The sequence below is a fragment of the Triticum urartu genome, chromosome 7 (assembly GCF_003073215.2).
Source record: "Triticum urartu cultivar G1812 chromosome 7, Tu2.1, whole genome shotgun sequence".
Lineage (NCBI taxonomy): Eukaryota > Viridiplantae > Streptophyta > Magnoliopsida > Poales > Poaceae > Triticum > Triticum urartu.
This window is the reverse complement of record NC_053028.1, coordinates 715,764,526-715,784,860: the sequence shown is the minus strand read 5'-3', so window position 1 is coordinate 715,784,860 and position 20,335 is coordinate 715,764,526. Positions and strand designations below refer to the sequence as shown.

Genomic DNA, 20,335 nt, shown 5'->3' with positions numbered 1-20,335 from the left:
TTCCTGTATTAAGTTCTTTCACGTGACAGATATCAACCTGATGGTATGACAGACAAGTTTCAGAAGCTTGCAGAACTTGATCTGGGCATGTCTTTGGATCCCTGGAGGTAGGTGTCACAGGCTGCCAGTTGCCTTCCATGAGAAGACTTGGGTTCGACACAGCTGCTGCTTCGGCCACACCTACGCATTTAAATGAATCGGTTAATGCTTTTCCCGTATCCTTAACCATATTATTTTGTCAGATTCGGAGCAGAGCAGATAATGACCGCATGCAGATTCGGACGCAGAATTTATCCATTCGACTCGGATAAGAAACTGATAATAAGTATCGGGACTTACGTGCATGGAGACATGATTTTATTTGTACTATGCAAACAATATAAATGGTTTTATTTCTACCATGTAAACCATATCAATACAATTTTTATCAGACTGCATAACACTGAGAGTGGCACATTTAAAGTCATAACCCACACCAATACAACAACAATAAGCAATACCGATAAAGTGACGATAGCATTACACTCAGAGTCCAAGACGAATAGTTATTTCAAAGTTCTATTGGAGTTATTATTATTATCAAACGCCAAGTAGAAGTCAATCGCACATCCTTGATTTTTCTACAACATGGTGTTTGTTCCAGTCCACTTGTGACAACCTGTGAGAATGATGACAGATAGTCAGAGGCTACATTTCACATCAGAAAAATAATTGATTATTAGTTATGAAGAGTGAATTAGTTAGAATACACATGCGTGAATTCTGAAGTGCATGCATCCACATGATTAACTTTTAACTTTTTAGCGTGTATGCACATAGAGAGAAGAGAAACTCATGCATCGCAAATTACATGCATGTACTATATATACATGTATTGATGTATGCGCACAACATGCATGTACTTATAACATGTACGCTCACTTGCATGCAACAAAAACTAAGACATATAGTGGAGAGTACATAGCAGTTGGTTGGAGAATACGACCTCTACTGCTGCGATGACCACGACTGTGATGGTGGTCGTATAGTCGTACTATAGCGCTACTAGGGCTATGGTCTTATTCTACCTATATACGGTGATCCTAATCATCATTATGAATATACTCATTGTTAACAACCAGTTCATGGGGGGAGCAAGGTAGATCCCTACTGGATATACATATTATATATAGGAACGAGATACATATAGCAAGGATACACATAATCCAAATTTTTTTATCTAAGTTACTCTACCCAATATGTAGATACTAAGATCATATTTTGAGTTAGAATTCCTTACCATCAAGAGTAATCAGTAGTTCCGACGAGCACGCTTTTGAGAGGCCTGCGTATGTGGCTGAAAATGTAGAGAAAGAAAAATGTTAATAAGAGACATGGAGAGGACGATATTTGATGAAAACAAAATGAAATCAGGGGCGTAGCTGTCTTCACATCCAATACCGACGACAACATATTAGTAAGAGATATGGAGCAGATGATGCAAGAAAGATTATTGTTGAGTGATGACTGAAGACGAAAATCGCATGGGAGACTCGCTATTGTGGGCAAGAGAGGAAGAAAATCCGATTGTTGAATTCTTCTGGCAGCCTGCTGTATATGGAGGCCAGCTGCTAGCAGATTATTCACGTCCATACATACTAAGATTTATGTTCTTTGCGATGTGATCTTTGCTTGTGCATACTGATTTAGTTCCGCGCTTTCCTGAATGTATGCAAGGTTAGCCGGACGCAGACTTTTTGAGTCTGAGCTCAAATGAGCTTGGGTTAACAGTAAAATAAAAAAATCGAAAGAAATTCAAAAAAATCAGAAATGTTTTTGTGACTTACAAAAATTTGTCATGGAATCACATTCCTAGAAGGTGTGGCAAATAAATAAAAAAATCAGTACTCTAAAAATGCTACTTCCAAAACCATTTTGGAGCAGAGCTGGCCAAACGGGCCGGCCCGGTACGGCACGCCCGCCGTGGCATGTCTAATAGCCGGGTCGTGCCGTGCCGGCCCACGTGCCCCGCTCCTCGGCCCAGGCACGGCCTGGTTATTAAACGGGCCGGCCCATGGCACATTTAGCACACTGAGCCGCATGTTTTTCAGCCTATTGGGATGTAATTTAGGTCATACTCCCTCTGTTCGGAATTACTTGTCGCATAAATGGATGTACCTAGATGTATTTTAGTTCTAGATACATTCATTTCCGAGACAAGTAATTCCGAACGGAGGGAGTATATATATATATATATATATATAGAGAGAGAGAGAGAGAGAGAGAACGGTGTTCTGGCTCCTAGATGCATATGCACCCATTATCGAAATACACATTTCGAAAAGTTCAAAAATTCGGAACACAAATCCCGCATGTATATCCGGACATTTTATGTGCGTGCACAAGGTTTCGGTGAAAAACGCTGTTTTTTGTGGCTTGTGTAAAAAAGATAAAGAAATACCTCGTGAATAGTTAGAATGAAGCATCAGAAATTGCCTTTTTTACACAAGCCACAGAAAACGTCGTTTTTCACTGAAACCTTGTGCGCGCACATAAAATGTCCGGATATACACGTGGGATTTTTGTTCCGATTTTTTTTAACTTTTCGAAATGTGTATTTCGACAATGGGTGCATATGCACCTAGGAGCCAAAGGCAATTACCGTATATATATATATACCTATATATAGTGATATATATATATATATAATCTAGAAAAATAATAAATAATAAACGGGCCGTGTCGTGCCGGCCAGTTGCCCAGACTCTGGGCCCAGGCACGGCCCGTTTAGCCCGTGCCGTGCCCATGGCGGGCAGTGCCGGCGTGCTCGTGGCGTGGCCTGATTGGCCCGGACCGTTTGGCCAGCTATATTTTGGAGCACTGAATTTAATTTTTTGCCACGCCTTACAGGAATGTGATTCCATGATGAATTTTTGCAAGCACTTAAAACATTTTTCCATGTTTGTCAAAAAATATTTTCAGATTTTTTTGATTTTTTTTCTGATTTTACTGTTCACCAATCTCATTTGAGCTCGGGAGCAGAAGGACACTTTCGCCATTACTTTGTGCTTTTGTCAACACATGACGTTTAGAAAAGTTTGGAAATAAGATGTGCAATCTGCGCACAATGTAACTAGGAAACATGGGATGCATGACGCGCTCATGCCTTTAGTTACGGGTCTCTTACTTATGTTCTAAGTGTGCAACATGTACACAATTTACATTTTTGCATTGTTCAGCCATCCTTCTTTCTATCTCTTCTGTTTAAGATAGCACATGCATAGCCTCTTTGATTGAACAGAATTGTCTAGGATTTGAACCTTTTAATTTTATGTTATGGACGGTTTTTTCATACAATTAGAATAAACCTTACAAGTGTTTCCGAAGCGCCCCAATCTGGTGTTGGGCTGGGCCTTGGTTTACCACTGGACCGCACAATGAGGAGGTCACTGGCAGCTACACAGATTGGGGCGCTACTACTGTTCTCCAGTCAGATCCCGCCACCTCAAAGCGTCGTCTTCCTGTGCCACTTCTCATGTCCGCTTGCTACTGGATTCTATGCTACACAATGGACTACACTGCCGAGCTTTACTACATTTACGAAAATTTACGTATGAGATTACTTGGCAATTTTTGATTGGCGGGAAGGGGGGCCCATCTTGAAATTCTATGGGAGGGGGCGGGGTGGGTATTGATGAGAGAAAGACATGTGTTCACATAAGACAATTTATGTAAGTTTACTTCCTAGGTGTAGGATTTTGGTGCACCACCTATCTCCTGAACGGCTTCTCCATGCAAGACCCTCGATCCCCTATGGATTATTGGTTGGCTTGCTATAGTCGCGTTTCTCCTTGGCTTCGTTCGCTCGGTGTTGCTTTGGCCGGCCACTTTGTTGTTGTATGTTTGCTGGCTACTGATCGATTAGTGCATTCCGAGTGTAGTCAGCTTGAAATAAAAAATAAAATCCAATGTTTTTTCCCTTCGGTGATTCTCGACGGTGGTCATTTTGTCGACTTTGTCTTGCACATGAACCTTATTGCGGTGTTGCGTGCTCTTCTGGTAGTTGCTCTTTTTTGCTGGTCCTCATCAGCATGTAACATGCACAGTCTTCTCCGTAACTTCTCTAGCATACACGATAGCACTCACATTTTGGTCTCGTGTGTGCTTCATATGCTTTCTAGTTTTCTATATTTTCCAATATGTCCATCTAGTATGTTGCTCCTTTTCATATTTCTCATGTCATGTGAGTCCACCATATCTTTATCCATCAATCTTTTTCTGGTCCTTAGCCTTTTTATAGGATTTTCGTGGCCTCTTTTTGCATTGTTGATCTACGCACATTATCTTGCGCCGAGCTTCTTTCGCCACCTCTTTTCTTGGCTATGATTTTGTGTGCAATGATTCATGCTCATCTTTTTGCCATCTTTTTTGACAACTCATCTTCTCTTGATACATATCTTGTTTCTTCTATTAATGTGGTGTCTTGCTCTAATGCAGCATCTTCTTCGTTATCCCCTTTGGCTTGACTCGACAGGTTTTGAATACACTTCATGCTGTAACAACACTCTGAAGACATGGATTTTGGTTTATCGTTTTTCCTAGTGTTACACTTCCTCAAATGAAATGTTGTTCCGTATGCTTTCCTTTTGAGGGGTGGGGGTGGGGGTGGGGTAGGGTTAAGAAGTATTAGTATTGGTCTAGAAGTCCATATTAGGCTGTATTTCCTTTCTTTTATCTCAAATCTTTTGTACTATATATTTTCCCCATGGACCTTGCAATACAATCAAGTTGCATCCATAACAGCCACAGATTTTTTTCTTCTCTTTTTAGGAAAATTCTACCTATTTGATGTGGGATTATAGATTCAAACCAAATTTCCTGCCACCATTTCATGCTGTGAGATACCATTTGAATGAGTGGAGCAACAATCCAGAAGATAGGCAGACAATGTATGGAAATTGACGAGTGTGGCATACTACTGGTCAAAACCATGTATTTTTGCATTTATGTACAACTAGACATATTGTACTATTTGTTATGTTCAAACCTTGTATTTGTATTTGTACTCTTTACTAAGCTATAATTATACTAATATGGACTATATTAGTACAAATCTTCAAGAATAAGGGGGTGTTCAAAGTTGTACTAATTATTATGGAATTAAGCTCATGAGCCATACAATGAAGTTATGGGAGAGATTCATTGAGTACCACTTAAGAATGACAAGCATGACCAAAAATCAGTTTAGTTTCATGCCAGGAGGTCGACCATGGAATTTTTTTTCTTGGTACGAAAAGATATATGGGGCAAAAAAAAGGACTTGTATATGGTATCCATTGACTTGGAGAAGGCCCATGATAAGATATTGTTGAATGTCATGGGGTGGGCTTTGGAGAAACACGAAGTCCAATCTACATTTCCCACGTCAGGGACGTGTACGATCCTATTGTGAGAAATGTTCGAACAAGTGATGGCGAACTTGATAATTTTTCAAATTAAAATAGGACTGCACCAATACTCGCCTTTGAACACCTTTTTGTTTGCTTTGGTGATGTATGAGGTCGGTAGTGATATACAAGGAGATATCCCACGATGTATGCTCATTGTAGATGATGTGGCTACCCGATGATACTGAATAGGGCTAATATAAAGTTAGAGCTATGGAGGCAAACTTTGGAATTTAACGATTTTAGACTTAGTAGAACTAAAACTATGTACTAATAAACACAAGGAGGAGAAGATTGGCCTTGCTGGTCAAGTGGTACCTCAAAGGAACACCTTTTGATATCTCGGGTCAATGTTGCAGAATGATGGTGATATAAATAAAGATGTAAAACATTGAATCAATGGCATATGGATGAAATGGCGTCAAGCTTGTGGTGTTCTACGTGACAAGAGAGGGTTAAGAAGTATTAGTATTGGTCTAGAAGTCCATATTAGGCTGTATTTCCTTTCTTTTATCTCAAATATTTTGTACTATATATTTGCCCCATGGACCTTGCAATACAATCAAGTTGCATCCATAACAGCCGCAGATTTTTTGCTTCTACTTTTTAGGAAAATTCTACCTATTTGATGTGGGATTATAGATTCAAACCAGATTTCTTGCCACCATTTCATGCTGTGACATACCATTTGAATGAGTGGCGCAACAGTCCAGAAGATAGGCAGACAATTTATGAAAATTGACGAGTGTGGCATACTGCTTCTCAAAACCATGTATTTTTGCAATTTTGTATGACTAGACATATTGTACTATTTGTTATGTTCAAACCTTGTATTTGTATTTTTACTCTTTACTAACCTATAATTGTACTAATATGGAATATATTAGTACAAATCTTCAAGAATAAGGGGTTGTTCAAAGTTGTACTAATTTTTCTGGAATTAAGCTCATGAGCCATACAATGAAATTATGGGAGAGATTCACTGAGTACCACTTCAGAATGACAAGCATGACCAAAAATTAGTTTAGTTTCATGCCAGGAGGTCGACCATGGAGTTTTTTTTCTTGGTACGACGAACTTATGGAAAGATATGCAGAGGAAAAAAATACTTGTATATGGTGTCCATTGACTTGGAGAATGCCCATCATAAGATATTGTTGAATGTCATGAGGTGGGCTTTGGAGAAACACGAAGTCCAAGCTACGTTTCCCTCGTCAGGGACATGTACGATAATACTGTGATAAATGTTTGAACAAGTGATGGCGACACTGATAACTTTTCAATTAAAATAGGACTGCACCATGACTCGGCTTTGAACACTTATCTTTTTTGCTTTGGTGATGTGTGAGGACGGAAGTGATATACAAGGAGATATCCCATGATGTATACTCTTTGTAGATGATGTGGCTACCCAACGATACTGACTAGGGTTAATAGAAAGTTAGAGCTATGGAGACAAACTTTGAAATCAAAAAGTTTTAGACTTAGTAGAACTAAAACTATGTAGTAATAGACACAAGGAGAAGATTAGCCTTGATGGGTAAGTGGTACCTCATAAGGACACCTTTCGATATCTCTGGTCAATGTTATAGAACGATGGTGATATAAATAAAGATGTGAACCATTGAATCAGTGGCGTATGGACGAAGTGGCGTCAAGCTTCTAGTGTTCTACGTGACAAAAGTGTCACAAAAGTAAAAGGTATGTTCTATAGGACGTCGATTCGACCTGCGATGTTGTGTGGCGTGGAATGTTGGCCTACTAAAAGGTGAAATGTCCATCGGTTAGTTGTATCAAAGATGCATATGCTCAGATGGATATGTGATATCAGGAAAAAGGACTGGCTCTAGAATGATGATATACGTGAAAGAGTAGGGGTAGCACCAAGCTTGGCCAACATTGCCTGAGATTGCTTGGTACATACAACGCAGGCCTCCAGAAGCGCCGGTGCATAGTGGAAGGATGAAACTTGCTGGTAATATCAAGAGAGGTGATGATATACCAAATTTCACGTGAGAAGAGAACAAATTAGTATCGAGGAAGTTGGATTAGAAAAATCACTCCAATAGATTGCTAATCAATGATTTTCTTTATGGGATCCAGCATAATCTGGCTCAACCTCCCTACTATCTAGGGGGGAAAACCTGCAATAATATTTGACTGAACCAACAGATTGAACCGAGGCACTTACCATGTCACTCCGGCTTTAATAACTACATACACATGACACAAGCTAGATACACAATTCTTATGCATTATGCTGGAGATGGTGGAGGGTGATTTAAATCAATAAAGCACATAATCTCAGCACTTGACGCATTAAAAAACATTGGCATCCAAGCGAAGACGATGAATTTTACAAAACTCAGTAGACTATCATACCTTACTGGAGTTGTTTTGATCTGAAATTAGGTGAGCATTCCTACTAACCTGTTGTCTCTTCTTCTCCATAGAGAGCATTTTCAGAGAAATCTTCGGCAAATAATCAGACTGAGTAATACAAAAGAAAATGATGTGAAGTTCTATACCAAATCACTAATAGTGGCTTGCAACCCACAATTCTAGTTTGATTAGCAGTTTAACACAGTCGAGAAGTTGTTTCAGCTTTCGATATTTGAATTCAAGAAATGTCATCTGAATAGCAAAACAAACTGCTTAAAATAAGCGATATGAAAAGAAAATTCAAATGAAAATAGTGACAGAATCAATAAATATTCACCAAAAGTGAGTGAGGCAAAATTATGAAGTGTTGCAAACTGCACCTAGGTTTGCCATAAATAAGCTAGACAAACATAATTTTAAATGGAAATAGTGATATGGTATACCACAACCAAATAAATACAATTAAATTTTTTACCAGACTGGAGTAGATGCAATTAAGGTGAAGACAATTCAAGTAGAGGCAAGGAGGGTGTAATGTATTTTTTTGATTTCTGGTTTGAGATAAATGATTGTATACCATTGCCCATCCCATGGACTTGGGCTTACTATCGTTTTAACAGGAGATATTTTTATTTCATCTATAATAATCGGATGCATAGAAATATGAACTGGAAGAGTAACTAACCGAAGTCACTCAAGGTATGATGACACTACAAAATTCAACTTGTGACCGATGATAACCGAGATCAGGATCGGCGTGTTGGTCTATCATTTATGTAACATGCATAACATCTAGAACAACTGGAGCTTCATTAGAAAACCCGGCCCATAACTAGTGTGTGCTCTGCTCTAAGAAGTAGCGAAGAGGCGAACATAGGTTAAATTACCTGATTTGTTGCTTCAGTATAGATCCTCTTTTCATATCGCACAACAATTTCTCGAAGTTGATTCAGGTCCTCTGGCGCAGCTACTGTCAGACGTGTCTTCAGAGTATCTATTCTGCACGCCAAATGCAAAATGTGAATAAATTGGTGTGTGTGCGTGAGGGGTGGGGGAGGGGGGGGGGGGGGGGGGGGGGGGGGGGGGGGGAGGTGGAGGCATTGCTTTCGAAGTGCTGTGTGCAACAAAATATGTTGCATCTTCTGAGATGTAAAGTGGAACAACTAGGCAGAGCAGTCAAGGGTAGATCTCCAAATTCTCAATCGTATTTTGTGTTCAATTGTTCAGAGTTAATGAAACTAGATTCCAAGCAGGTGCTCTACAAATTGCTAGCTGGGAATTTTGACAACAATTAAGAATCAAATACAAACTTTGATCTAGATCGATGACGGGCAAATCTGTTGCTGTCGCTATGGATGCGGTTTTTTTTTAAAGGAGGCGTGCCCCCAGCCTCTGCATCGGAACGATGCATGCAGCCATCTTATTAAAAACTCTCGAAGTATCACAAAGTCATAAAAAGTATTGCAGTTCGTAAGCGAAGCAAAAAGGAAAAGATATGTAAATGCTCAATATGACAACCGGTATGACAACCGCTATGGATACGGCTAGATCAAAGCTATCATATCACGTGGAAAAAATTGGCCCAGGAAAGAAAATTTCTCCTCTTTATATGTGGGAAACCAAATAAACTAAGGAAGGATCAAATTAATTAGATGGAGGGGAAATCAAATAAAATCCATTAGAGACCCAACATACATACATCATATCGACGATCCTGATGCGATCCTCTTGTTGAAGCATCGCGCGCCAATCACCTCTGGCTGGGGGCGTGCCGATGGTGGGGTCCCACCCGATGGGCCCGTCCATGGTCCAGATCGGCGATTCCTGTAAGTGGCTTTGTTAGGTCTCGAGGGAAGGGATGGTATCGTGTGGTTAACTTGACCGCCGCAGTCAGTCTGCCAACAAATCCCCTTTGAGCTATAAAAAATTACTGTAGAGAAAGTTGGATAAAAAAACAGCTATAACAGAATCCCACTCCATGATTTTTTGATGAGACATTGTATCATCCAGCTCAAACATCCGACTATCTAGGGAAAACACAGTGCAATAATATTTTATTGAACCAACAGGTTGAACTGAGTTACTTACTGTGTCGCTCTGGGTTCAATAACTACATACACATGACACAAGCTAGATGCAAAATTCTTATGCATTATACTAAACTGGAGAGGGTGGGTTATTTAATTAAGTAAAGCACATAATCTGAGCACTTGCTGCAATAAAAAAACATTGACATCCAAGCGAATAAGATAAATTGTGCAACACTCAGTTTACTGTATATGGTACCTTCCAGGAGTTGGTTTGATCTGGAATCACTCGAGAATTTCTAGGGGCCTGTTGTGTCTTCATCTCCATAGAGAGCATTCTCAGAGAAATCTTCCGCAAATAATTAGACTGAGTAATACAAAAGAAAATGATGTTGGAATTAAGCACGACTTAACTTGCTCGAAACGTGAATGTGTCCAAGTCCAATTAGGATTAATAGGCCTACTAGGATTAGATTTCCTACGTCTCCGTCATGTAACTAGCTAGCCAGCGTGCTATAGATACATGTACGCAGCCCCTGTAAGAACCAGAAAATTAAAAAAAGCAAGAAGTATTCAACAGGCTCGACACGAGCCTTTGGCCATCAACAAAGTCTACCGATCCGTTTTTCCTGTTTGCTTTGGCCAAGTTTACGCATCAGTTCCGCCGACGATACTGAAGTGAATCGATCACTAGCTCGAAGGTGACGTAGGAGGAGCATGCGGCTAGACGTGCATGTGCTGGACACTGTTCATCAATCAAGGTGACTGTTAGCTAGCTTTGCACGTACGTGTGTGTGCTGCTGCTATCTGGTGAATTGATCTAGCGATCAACAGGCAACAAATGATGTAAAGTTCTATACCAAATTACTAATAGTGGCTTGCAACCAACAATTCTTGTGTGATTAGCAGTTTAGCGCGGTTGAGAAGGTGTTTCAGTGTTTACCATTTGAATTCAAAGAAAGTCATGTAAGAAGAAAAGCAAACTGCCTCAAATAACGGAAAATCCAAATCAAAATAGTGACCGTGTGGCCCTACTTTATCAAATAAACAAGTATTCACCATAAGTGAGTTAGGCAAAATCATGAAGAGTTGCAGGCTGCGCCTTGGTTTGCCACAAATAAGCTAGACGAACAGAAATTCAAAATGGGAGTAGTGATATCGTACACCGCAACGAAATAAAATTCGTTTGATTTTTTTTTACCAGACTAGAGTAGATGCAATTAAGATGAAGACTGATCAGACAGAGGGAAGGAGGGATTGTTTGATTTTTGGTCTGAGATAAATGGTTGTATACCATTGCGTATCCCATGGGGGTAGTACTACTACTATTCATTAACAGAAGATAGTTTTATTTCATCTATAACAAATTCGGATGCACTGACACATGGCATAGAAACATGCATCGGAAGAATAACAAACTTTAGACAGTTAAGGTACAACGCAGCAAGAATCAATATGGGATAGATGATAACCAAGACCATGATCAGCATTTTATGTAACATAAAAGAAAAACTTATTAACTTAGATTTGTATGTATAATAAGTGTGAAAATGCTAAAACTTATTAATCAATACTCCGTTTGTTCCCAAGCATGAGAAAAATCAGGATATGTTCACAAGAGTAGGTAAAGAAAACTTTGGCAGCTGGGGAGCAAAAAAGCCACCCGAGGTTTCACAACGAAAAAAGTGGGAAACTACTAAAGGTATTAGAACATGATGTAAAAAAACTTCATTAGCCCATATATAAACCCTGTTTGACAAAAAGAAAACCCGTAATAATTAGTATTCTGTCCCTGCTCCGAAGATATATCGGTTAAATTACCTGATTGGTTGCGGCAGTATAGGCCCGGTTTTCAAATCCCGCAACGATTTCTCGAAGTTGGTTCAGTTCCTCTGGCTTAGATACTCGCAGAAAATTCTTCGTAGCTTCCATTCTACACGCATAATGCAAAATGGGAATAAATTGGATCTGAGATGAAAAGCGGAACGAGTAGGCAGAGAGGAGCAGCCAACGAGGGTAGATCTCCTACCAGTAGTAAACGTGAATGGTTTACCAGCCATGAGAATTTTGCCAGTAAACTTGTGTTAAATTGTTCAGTTAATGAAGTTGGATTCAAAGCAGAGCAGGCGCCCCAAAAGTTGCTTTTTTTATTAATACTAATAAGAATCTAACGGAACTGGGAGCTAGATCCATCGACGACGAATCTGTATGGATATGGCTAGATCAAATCTAAATATCAGATGGATCGATGAAAAAACTGACGGAAATTCCTCTTTGTGGTTGTATGTGGAAAGGAAACCCGAAAAGCGGTGGAAGGGCAAATAAGATGAAATCAAATCGAATGAATTAGAGTGAGTTCCAACATACATACATCATATGGACGATCCTGCTGCGCCCTCTGGGCTGGAGCTCGGCTCGCCAATCACATCCGGTAGCTGTGGGGAGCGGGTCAACGCCGGCGGCAAGGTCGGGCCGGCAGTTGGCCTCCATGATCTGGATCTGCGATTCCTCGTCTCGTGTAGTCTCCTTGACTTGGCCGCTGCTGTCGGTCTCCTTAACAAACTCTCGTCTCTCGCCTTCCACCGAAGCTTTGTGTTCGCGTGCAAAGAGTGGAGTATACGATGCACTTTCCATCCCGTTTGTATTCCGTCAACCTTGCTAGCTTACTACTAGTGGAATAATCTATCTATGACATATGGGTCCCACTTGTCAGCGGTGGGTTAGAAAATACTAGTAGGAAAGAAAAATGGCGTTCGGTGCCGTGCAAGTGCAAGCTAACCAGTACAGCAGGGTCACTTCATGCCTGCCGTGGAGATGCATGATCTTTTCGACCCAAACGTCATCTATGCAAACGACCTGGTCACTGACCGGGCACAGACACGTCCTTATGTCAAGTCCATATCTAGAGCGGATATGGGAGGCCCGGACGCCCCCGAACACGTCCGTCACATCATATCTGTCAGACAGGACTTATCACAAATTTTACAAATCATCCGTCGCCGTCCTGACCCTCAGCGGGCCAGCACGGCCACAAAAACTTCACCCCGTAAGCCTCACCGCTATGGACACAGTGGTCGCTCTGGCAGCAGCCGTGGTCTATCCGACTATTCTCGGACTGCACCTTTCCCTCTATGTGTTCGACACATTGCCCGATCAGTTTTTGTGATTCTTTATAGGCCAACCGATGGATTCGGATGGTTCGTCAGATGAGGATTATGAAAACATAGAGCTCCACGAATTGATTGAAAAGGAGTTCTTCGATTCGTCGGATTACGACAAAGAAGCCAAGATGATGATGATCAAGAGCATCCAAAAGGAAATGGAAAGGGATGTGGAGCGCATTCTAAACTTCAGGGGTTCGATCAATAGAAAAAGAGTTTTGAACCGGGATTGGGTGCCGGAGCATGGCTACTCTAGAAAGACTACTTTATGCCCGAACCAACCTTCCCCGATGAATGGTTTCTTCGACGCTTCCACATGAGCAAACGCTTGTTCTTCCGCGTGGTGGAGGGAGTAGAGGCAAATGATCTGTACTTCAAGCTTACGAAGGGTTGTTGCGGACAACTCGCATTCTCTACTAAGTAGAAATGCATGACTGCAATGAGGATGCTTGCACTAGGTACCGCCGTTGATGGCGCTGTTGAGATGGTCCGGATGGGGGGGGGGGGGGGGAGCACATGCCTAAAGACCACTATGCGATTTGACCATGCCGTGGTGTAGGTGCTTGGAGCAGAGTATCTAAGAGAACAAAATGTGCAGATACAGAAAGGTAAGTGGCTTCCCAGGCTATGCTCGGTTCAATTGATTGCATGCTCAGGGTATCTCAACTAGGGGATCTCTCACCAAGTCGTCTTCCGGCCTGGTCGGCCAAGCTGAGGACCCCCATATCTGTTAAGGAAGCAGGCCACGGCAGGCGGTCCATCAATTATAAACGGAAGGCTTCCGAAGACTTCTCGTGTACTCTAAGGTTCTGGAATAGTCAAGGACTCAGTCTACACATAGGTAGCCAATTAGGATGTTGTAACCCTATACTCGCCGGTATGTCCATATACTCTGATGTTCATAAAGGCCTCTTGAGAGTTTGAAGCAAGGCATCGAGTATACTGGTTAAGCTTGTGCATCAGACTTAATTAAAATTTCCTTCCCCGTTGAAGATATTGTTTTCTCAATCCACCCCTTCACCTTGGCTCAAGGTCTGTGCTTGAGCTATTTGAATGATCCATTTTTTGCAGTACCAACGTCAGAAGGCATGCCTATGTACCTTTCATTAGAAGTTGCATTAGGGACGTTCAAAATACCGTTTACCGCTTCTCTTATATTATCACGACAACCCTTAATAAAGAAGATAGAATATTTACTTGTATTAATTATTTGCCCCGACGCTTGACAATATGAATGTAACCGGTTAGACACCTCAGTCGAACCTAAACCTGTTGAATTCCATCAATCTTGGATGACTGGTTTCTGGATTTGGGGAGGCCTAAAAGACGCTCTATTGCCGATAAGAACAAGTAAGGTCATATGGGGTCTCCCTGTCGAATAACTCTCGACGATTTAAATTCCTCAATTCCTGTTGAATAGGCATCAACCAATAATTGATTTACGCTATTGCTTTGGTCTTTAACCGTTTAAATGAAAAACGAGTGCTTCCTTCGAAAGCTATTGTTTGAAGTTGATGGTTCTGTTAATTGGAGCATCATGGGATCAACCAATAATCTCAAGGAAAGCACACTGCAGTTGGCACTAACTAGCTGCCTTACCTAATCATTATATACAAATTATGATGTTTACTGTTATGTATTCAAACAAGACTTGCAAGCTAGAGTAAGTCGTTCTTGTTAACAAGGCTGTAGTTGCATCAACTACTAACTAATTTGTCCTGTACGTAGTTAGCTAGCTACTCCCTCCATTCCAAAATAGATGACTCAACTTTTTAATACTAAAGTTAGTACAAAGTTGAGTCATCTATTTTGGAACAGAGGGAGTAGAAAACACATCACAGATCGACGGACTTAACTAATCCTTGACAGTTCATTGAATCTGATGTGCATGTGATTAGAGTTAGATGGATAAGAACGAGGCTAGCTTAAACAACTCATATCAGTTGTTTTCGGTTGAGTTGCCATCTCGGTTAGAGTGTGATGGTGAATTCTGAAATTAAGCTAGCATGCATCATCAAAGTAGACTTTGTTGAGTTAAGACACTTCAGAGTTGAGTTGCTAGCTATCATCCAGCTCGATCTGATTGATGGCGAATACTGGAATTAAGCAATCCTGCATCATCAAAGTAGACTTTGTTTTGCGTGTGTACCTCTCCACACCGTCTTGATCTGTATATCAGAAGTAGCCATAAGAAGTATTGAGATCAATCGGCGTCCTACTTACGAAAGCTCATTGATTTTATTAGCCAATTGATGGATCTCTGTTCACGCTAACCAAATGTGGACCAATTCTGGAATTATCTAAATCATAGATTTACAGATGAAAGTTAGGTGAGTAGCTTAACGGATGAAACATCTGAGCACCCGTACCCGCAGCTCATACTACTCTACTTTGAATGATCGAGACCATGTGTATGAATGTGGTGGGCAATGCCCAAAACTATCATCACCAAATTAAACGCACTATTGTGTATAGATTGTTAGAGTTATATTGATGATGGCCTTTGACCTTTTGCATTTTATGTCTTTTGGCATCCTCTTGTACATGTTTATATGCTGGCTTTGGCCTCCTAGTAATACAAGTTACTGTTTCAACATGTTATCAAAGCCTAAGGTCTTGTGTTCAAGTACCGTTTTTCGCAATTATTTATCAAAAACTTGTTGTTCCCCCTTTATGTCAATGTATAGACCTCTTGAGCCATACCTCTTGTTAGGCGACAGGCTGGTCACGCTCATGACCAGGTCAGCGTGGGCGTTGCCCCACGATCATTCCCACGATCGCCACTACTCCCATGTATGAGTCCGGGCTACCGGGGGCACCAGGAGAAGGCCGCAGACCGGGCGCCCAGGTGCCGGTGTAGGCCGGAGGCGTGGCGTAGGGCGAGGGGGCAGACCAAGGCATGGGCCAGGCCTGGACCAGCCCCGTCCAGGGATCGTGAGACGGGCGCCAAGATGGTGCAGGAAAAGGCGACGGGGCCGTTGGTGTCGGAAGCGCCAGAGCTGCTGGTGGCGGAACGGCGGGGACCCCCCCTCCTGATGCGCGGTGTTGAGGAGGCCGATACACTGGGTTCTTGCCCTTGTAGTTAGGACTTGGGCGCCAGCCGGGCGGCGGTTGTGGCGAGGACGCTGGCGGGAGCGACGCCGGCGTGGGTGCGGCGGGGCGGGCAGATGCATGAAAGAGGCGAGGGGTGCCCGCCTTACGCGCCTGATTCTGCTCTTCCATTGCAGCATCGAGCGGGCTTCAGCGAGCGTCGGCAGAGGGCGAAGGAGAGGAATCAGGGTCGCCTGCTGGGAGAAGCGCTCGTCGAGCCCCCCCATGAGGGCATGGAGAAGTGCCCGATCAGCAACCACCTCCCCAAGCTCGCGAAGCTCGTCGCCAATGGCTTTGATGCGCTGGCAGAAGACACCAACGGGGCGATCGCCCTGCGTGATAGTGCGAAGCTCGGTGTTGAGAGTAGAAATGCGGGCGTCGCGATTGTCTTGGAAGAGGCGGCGGAGCTCGGCCCAAATGTCGCGGGCGGAGGCGCCGTCGGTGACCACGAGGTTGAACAGCTCGGTGGAGATGCGTGTGTAGAGCCACTGAATGATGGCGAGGTCGTCCTTGAGCCAGCGTGGATCGTGCGGAGCAGGTGGAGCAGTACCGGAGATATGGTGGAGGAGAGAACATCGCCCGAGATGAATTTCGAAAAGATGACGCCAGTGATAGTAGTTGTGGCTATTGAGATCGAGGACGATGGGGATGAACGGAGTAATGTCGGTGATGGTGTCGCTGAGGGAGAGGGCGGTGGGGATGGAGAGAGCAGTGGAGGTGGAGAGAGCAGGTAAGGTTTGGGTGCCGGTGGCCGGAGAGGTGTGGCTGTCGGAGGCGGGCTGAGAAGAAGTTCCGCCTGGGTTCGTCATGGAAAGAAGAGAGAGGATCTAAACCGTATCTGATACCATGTTAACTTTGAGAGTGCTTTCATTGCTTCATACAAGAGGATACTGATGAGGACATCTCTTCTATTGTTACACCCGCCGCGACTCCTACATCAGTTATTCCACCTGGTCCTATTACTAGAGCGCGAGCGAGACAAATAAATGGCCAGGTACTATCGCTCCTTTGTACATATGATTTAGCTAACGAGAATATGATATTACACTCATGTTCTGATTTAATTGTACTCAGGAACCAAGGGATCAAACAATCAATTGAAGAGGAGCCTTTAAACCAAATGGAACAACACTCTTTGCGTGCATGCTCTCAACCGTCCTTGCATGCATGCACACACCGCACCATCCATCCCATCCATCGTGCATGCCATGGTACAGGAAGCAGACGCCACAAGACCCAAGCCAATTGATTTTTGTTGCATGGACCAAGAGACACCACGTTTTGGGCCACGGTGGGCCAACACGATTTGACTACTTCCTATGTGCAGCACTCGGTCGCCGTACGGACCGGTGTCCGATCAGCCCCAGGCGGCATCTGCTTTAATAAATAGCTAGGTTAAGTTAGGGTTTAGACTCGGGTTTTATTGTATTGTCTAGCCATCGCTACAATTCGCATCTACGAGACGTGTAGGACTACCGCCTTGTCAGATCCACAGTGGAACCCCAACTTTTCATCTAGTTCGTGTGCTCAGTTTATTATCCGCAATTTCAGTTGCAATTCACCTTTGTTCTTGCCGGTTCTTCGGTTGCTTGCAGGAACTTGAACCTCGTTGTTCAGGTTGATCGTGCCTACGGCAAGGTCAATAACCATCGGAGATTGGTTTAGCGATTGTCGAGGCGTATCGTCGGGTACGGTATAGCCGGATCATCAAGGTCAAAATCCACCAAATCGATAATTATCCCCACTCTCATCGAAAGATCGGGCCGCCGTCACATCAAGTGGTATCAGTTTTCAGGTTGATCGGTGAGAGATTTACAGCTTTATTAGATTAGTTATTTTCTGTCCTATAAACCCACAAAAAAAGCCAAAAAAATAGATTAGTTCATCCTTTACACCTACCTTTTTCGCCTTTAGCAATTTTTGTATCTAGTATTTGTGTAGTTGAATTGTTGGTTGCATTCATCCTAGAATTAGTGCTGGTTTAGATTAGTCGGAGAGCAAATCATCTACTAGATCAATCTGTTTTTGTCCACCCACATAATCCTTGCCGCAACGCTACTTTCCAATCTGAAGAAAATTCCAAAAAAAAATAGGCAGGTGTTGATTACGATCGCTCTCCACATTACCGCACTCAGCGTTACGCGAACGACCAGACGCACAGTTATCTCTGTCTGACGTTGTGCGTGCTTGCCATCTACCAGGTTTTGCGTTACGCGAGGCACCAGACATCTCACATGTTTTGTCTGCCACCACGCGCCACCCCAAAAATCTCTGCCGGCTGACTAGTACTGGCTAATCTCAACTCCAAATCACATCTAGCTAGCTTTTATAGTCTTCTTTCCTTGCTGTAACACTCGGTCAAGGCACTTTTGTTTCTTCTTTTGGCCAATTTGTGTACGTGCCATCTTGGGTATACTCGCTAGTAACTGGCTTGAAAAAAAAGAAAAAAAGTGGGAAAAAAAAGAGAAAAATAAGAAAAAGAAAAAAAAAGTTAAAAGAAAAAGTTGCAAAACATCAGGCCGGCTAGCATCTTTTGGGCATTATTTTCCTTCTGTCCAGGACTTATTCTTTATCATCCCAGTGACACTGTCTGGACATTTGTCTTTTCTCCGTTGCTGTACACTTACTTGTACTTCACTTATATCTAGCTAATTAGAGTTGTCTCAAATTTTTCATCGGTTCCCACTCACGTGACTCAGTATCTAGGCTTAGATTGTTTTCTCTCTTACTAGTCGACCGCCAGCACTAGTTAGGAGTTTGAGCAATTATTCAGCTTGCATTACTTTTTGCTTAATTGTGCCACATATTGTGAGTTGAGAAAACCTTCACCAAGCTCCACTTCCTATATCGTATCTTGTTCGGTCCCTTGGTAATCGCTATATCAATCTTTTGATCACTTTTGACATCGCCAACGGCCGACAACCACTGCAGCACGATAAGAACTGGTAAGAGCTTGGTAATTGCTCGAGAGTTGAGAGACATTTTCCACCGCCTCACTATAGTTACTGTAGGAGCAATATACTTGTGATTTTGTTCTTGTTCCGTCCTAACCATGGCAGGTGACGAAGACAACATGAAAGCCACGGTGGCACGCCTTGAGGAGGATGTGCATGCATACACCGAGTGGTTCACATCGTTCGAGGGCGCACTTGATAAGCGTCTCAAGTCGATCGAGGATAGCAATGAGATGTTCACCCAAACACTTGCATCTATTATGAAACGTCTTGATGCCCAGGATGCCCGTCTAGGTGCCGCCTCCACTTCTGCTCCGCATCTTCCAGCCACCAACACAGGTCTGCAACGAGCTCGTCGGGTACTCCCAGGAGACCCGGGGCACCCTCTTTCATACACCGATGCCGTCGACCAGCACCGTCCTCTTACATCCAAGATGACAACTATGATGGTGATTCTGAGGATCCTGATGCAGTTAATGATAACAATGATCGTGATCATCGTCGACTACGCAATAATCAACAAGGTATGGGACGACACCAGCGTCCTCAGGTACGTGGCCATGACGATTCTTTGGGTAGAATTAAATTTGTCATGCCTCCTTTTGATGGGAAATATGATCCAAATGTTTATCTTGACTGGGAATTACTAGTTGATCAAAAATTTGCTTGCCATGATTTTCCTGATGATAAAAGAGTTAGGGCTACAACTAGTGAGTTTAGTGATTTTGCTTCTGTTTGGTGGAGAGCACATTGTTGTAAACATCCTAATAATATTCCTGCCACTTGGGAAGCTTTGAAATTAGTAATGCGTCACCATTTTGTTCCTGGATATTATGAACGTGACTTGCTAAATAAACTACAACGCTTGAACCAAGGATCTAAATCTGTGGAAGACTATTATCAAGAATTGCAAATGGGCATGTTACGTTGTGGTTTAGTTGAGACCGAGGAAGCCTCTATGGCTAGGTTCTTGGGTGGATTGAATAGAGAAATTTATGACATACTTGCTTATAAAGATTATCATTTAATGACCCGTTTATTCCATCTTGCTATACATGCTGAACATGAAGTGCAGGGTCGTTCCAGACTGCGTCCTAATTTTTCTGCAGGTCGTACTTCCACATGGGCGTCGCGCATTCCTGCTGCCCCGTCCACTCGCACCTCTACAACAGCACCTGCAGCCTCTCGACTGGGGCCTTCTTCATCAACTTCAGCATCACACATTTCGGCACCACTGAAAAGTACTACACAAATTCCAACAAAAAGTTCATCGTCATCGTCCGCTTCCTCCAAAA

General features: G+C 42.7%; 1 protein-coding gene across 2 annotated transcripts; it reads right to left on the bottom strand.

The window, feature by feature from the left end:
- Positions 1 to 369: 369 nt before the first annotated feature.
- LOC125523976 lies at positions 370 to 12,485 on the bottom strand. Of its 2 annotated transcripts, none has more exons than XM_048689049.1 (8): positions 12,207 to 12,485; positions 11,657 to 11,768; positions 10,095 to 10,202; positions 9,508 to 9,632; positions 8,696 to 8,807; positions 7,809 to 7,916; positions 1,280 to 1,336; positions 370 to 658 (listed from the first exon to the last, which is right to left on the bottom strand). In XM_048689049.1, exons 1-7 carry the CDS (start codon positions 12,467 to 12,469, stop codon positions 1,292 to 1,294), a joined length of 873 nt encoding a protein of 290 aa, XP_048545006.1. In that variant the 5' UTR covers positions 12,470 to 12,485; the 3' UTR covers positions 370 to 658; positions 1,280 to 1,291. The 2 variants fall into 2 exon arrangements, with proteins under 2 accessions (XP_048545006.1, XP_048545007.1); XM_048689050.1 differs by having other exon boundaries at positions 7,857 to 7,916; positions 12,207 to 12,484.
- Positions 12,486 to 20,335: the final 7,850 nt, after the last annotated feature.

Coding starts and splice junctions, on each gene's coding strand:
- LOC125523976 (XM_048689049.1), bottom strand. CDS start 12,469: ATGGAAAGTGCATCGTATACTCCACTCTTTGCACGCGAACACAAAGCT. Junction 10,203..11,656: donor ATACTGCCGCAACCAATCAG/GTAATTTAACCG, acceptor TGTATTACTCAG/TCTAATTATTTGCGGAAGAT. Junction 8,808..9,507: donor ATCAGGATCGTCGATATGAT/GTATGTATGTTG, acceptor TTTGGCGTGCAG/AATAGATACTCTGAAGACAC.